This window comes from Anastrepha obliqua, chromosome 4 (assembly GCF_027943255.1).
Source record: "Anastrepha obliqua isolate idAnaObli1 chromosome 4, idAnaObli1_1.0, whole genome shotgun sequence".
NCBI lineage: Eukaryota > Metazoa > Arthropoda > Insecta > Diptera > Tephritidae > Anastrepha > Anastrepha obliqua.
Genome location: NC_072895.1, coordinates 67,211,048 through 67,213,996, shown reverse-complemented (window position 1 = coordinate 67,213,996; position 2,949 = coordinate 67,211,048). Strand labels below are relative to the sequence as shown.

The window sequence follows — 2,949 nt, the reverse complement described above, 5'->3', positions numbered from 1 at the left end:
ATGCCCAACCGCGAGGCTGCAGAATTGGACAGGATTGGCGATGTAAATGCAAAAATTGCGGAGCTAAAGAAACGTATACTATTAGCAGGTGAGTGAATCAGAGTGAGAAAAGGGAACCCAAAACCGTTTCACTTTTTTTTATATGTACAGAGGGCCAGAAGACAGCCAACGCAGCCGAATGGCAGAAGCAGAATCGCATAAATCGTGATACCATCACGACACTGAAGAAGGAAATCAAAGAGCTAACCAACAAATGTGGTCAGTTGCGGAATCCTCTACAGCGTGCTGTCATCATTAAAGAAGAGCCACCCACAGCAGAAGTGCGCAAAGCAAGCAGTGCCACCACCACCGCCATAGCTGTGGGGAAAATGAGTTACCCTATTGGTGCGCGAAGTGTAGATGATGCAATTTTTCTGACCGATTTAAAAATAACCGAACAACGCAAGCAATTGGATCTGCTGCGACATCGCTTCAAATGCCGGAAAGAGCGTTTAGCCAAGCTGGTGCAGCAATACCGCGAGCTGAATACAGCCAAAGCGGCACAAGCACAAAATATGGGCGAGAAGCCGCCGGAGACTTTGGAGGAGGATGCAAACAGAAAGGTTAGGGGACATTCAAAACTTTTGCAATTAAGTTGCTTTTTTTATACAAAAAACTTGCACAGTTAGTCTGCCAGCTGGAGAATGAGATACATCGCACCAATGTGCAGTGGATGGAAGCGGAACATATACGCAAGAAGTATCGCTCTATTGAGGGTTCGCTGATGAATGACGCTGAACGCTTCGAGCGTAGTCTACGCGAGTTGGAAGCAGCACTCAGTGAGCAACAAGCAGAGATCGATAGGTTGCAGGTAGGTGAGCAATGTAATGTGTATTAGATTTCCCTTGATTCTCCTTTCATCTTTCTGCAGCAAGTGCACAATGAGGCCATAGAGATGCGCGATGCCGCTAAAGCTATACTCCAACGCCAGGAACAACAGGCGCATCTCTCACAGAAGACACGCGAGCGTCAAGCTGTTGATTTTCGTAGGCAAGTGGAAGCACGTAAAATGGAGCTGGAGCGCATTGGACGGAAATTATTTGTTGAAAACAAAACACTTGTGCATCAGGACAGTCTCGGCTCGAGCTCCGGTGATCAACTCACAGCGAAAACCGAAACTGAAGTGGATGAGACAACAGAGCTGCAAAACTTAACTAACGAAATGGAGAATCTCTTCAAGCACCTAATGGAAGTGAGTGGTGCGACCACACCCGCCGAGGTCTATGACCGCTTTTGTTCACAAAAAGAATCTTCCGTGCGGCTATCATACTTACGAAATGCGGCAGAGAAAGAGAAGACTCAATTGGAAGAACAAAGAGAGCAGCTATCACTCTCACTGGAGGCAATGAAGTTCTCGGATGTCAAGGAGAGTGAGGTGTAAGTAGAGAAGCGAAGAGGAAATGCATTAATGTGCATTCCTAATGTGAGCAAATCCATTAGTTAAATGATTCATAACTCTTCTTTTGTTCGTAGTAATCAAGAGGTGATTGAGCAAATTAAGACCAAAATTGCAGACCTAGAGATAGAACAACAAAAGAGCACTGAGGACTCCGAGCATACTCAAATTGTTTTGAAATTTATCAGAGAGCATTTGAGCGAAATGATTTATAAGCTACAAGAAGTGGATGAGAGTCATATAAATCTGAAGGCGAAAGGCTTGTATATACACGTGGAGAATTTGCCAAAGTTTTTGGCCAACGAGGCACAGGATGATGACTTTATAGAAGTGCGTTTGACGGTTCAACAATTACCGATTTTATTTATTAAAATTTTCCTTTAATTTGCTCTTTTTTACTATGCAGATTTTGAAATTTAAGCTGCAGCGTTGTCAGGAGCTGTGCAAGCCCGCAGAACTTGCTCTAACGGAAGTGCCGAAATTGGAGCTTGAGGTGAGCTGACGATCCCATTAAAGAATGACGCAAATGTTTATCTTTCGTATATATATTTTTTCAATTTTGTCTTCCTCAAACGAACAGAGCGATGAACTCTATCCATCGATAGAGCCACCCACCCAGGTGCCCACCGTGGCCGAGAGTGAGAAGCCACAACCAATGCCGCTGTGTTATTACAATCTGCTGGCAGGACGCGCTCAACGTGCGGCTGGCACTTCGTCCTCTTCACCTGAGCAGGCACCGGCTGCAGGTAGATCAGGGGGAAACAAAAATACTTGGATTTTTTTTTACTTACTCATCGCTCGATTTTCCAATTAATTTTATATGCCCTTTAATGCATCTTTTTCGTGCTGTTTTTTTTTTTTTTTGCTTGCCATGCAGCTGCTGCGCCTGATGAGGAGAGTGAGGTGCCCACACGTCAATACCTGAAGCGGCAGTCTGTGCTCATTGTGGATTCCAAGTCGAGGCGTAAACCTTTTCGGCCGACGCCTGTTGGTAGAAAGAAATAAATGCGAGTTGGCATAAAATGAAATAACAAAAAATGGTGTATGAAAAATAAAAATAATTTAAAACTGAAATCTACCAAAAATTTACTCAATTTGCTACGCCACTCAAGTGTGGCCGCATAGGCCGCATAACATCATACGGGGGGACTGGTGCAAAGGAAAGTTGATCTAAAGATTAAAGTGAAGAAGAGCACGTTTGCAGCACAAAATTCCAGTCGGAACCACAATTCCTGTCCATCTTAATTAAATAAAAATATACGACTTGCAGCCCAAGAGCATACAAGTATGCTACAAGTGTATGTGTACTCCCAAAAGTATGCTTTAAATTTTAATTTCACATTGTAAAGCTGGAACCACAGATTCCCATTCAGCAACGTTGTGAATGGGATCCTAGAGCACAGGCATTTCGCTTTTTTGTAATTTTTTCTGCAGTTCTGTGTACGATCCCCAATGCACAAAATTCAATTTGATGTTGTTAATAATGAGATTGCTTGTTGTTGTTTTCGTATTTC

The 2,949-nt window shown here is 43.4% G+C and overlaps 1 protein-coding gene across 1 annotated transcript; it reads left to right on the top strand.

Annotated features, from left to right (window-relative positions):
- On the top strand, window positions 1–2,440 carry LOC129245785 (uncharacterized). Its single transcript, XM_054884173.1, has 8 exons — window positions 1–88; window positions 151–602; window positions 665–850; window positions 911–1,416; window positions 1,513–1,765; window positions 1,842–1,928; window positions 2,016–2,181; window positions 2,313–2,440. Exons 1-8 carry the CDS (start codon window positions 1–3, stop codon window positions 2,438–2,440), a joined length of 1,866 nt encoding a protein of 621 aa, XP_054740148.1.
- The last annotated feature ends 509 nt before the right edge of the window (window positions 2,441–2,949 follow it).

Excerpts from the sequence above, each read along its gene's own strand:
- LOC129245785 (XM_054884173.1), top strand. The coding sequence starts at position 1 with ATGCCCAACCGCGAGGCTGCAGAATTGGACAGGATTGGCGATGTAAAT. Across the intron at positions 603-664 it reads AGGAGGATGCAAACAGAAAG|TTAGTCTGCCAGCTGGAGAA; the intron begins GTTAGGGGACAT and ends AAACTTGCACAG. Across the intron at positions 1,766-1,841 it reads AGGATGATGACTTTATAGAA|ATTTTGAAATTTAAGCTGCA; the intron begins GTGCGTTTGACG and ends TTTACTATGCAG.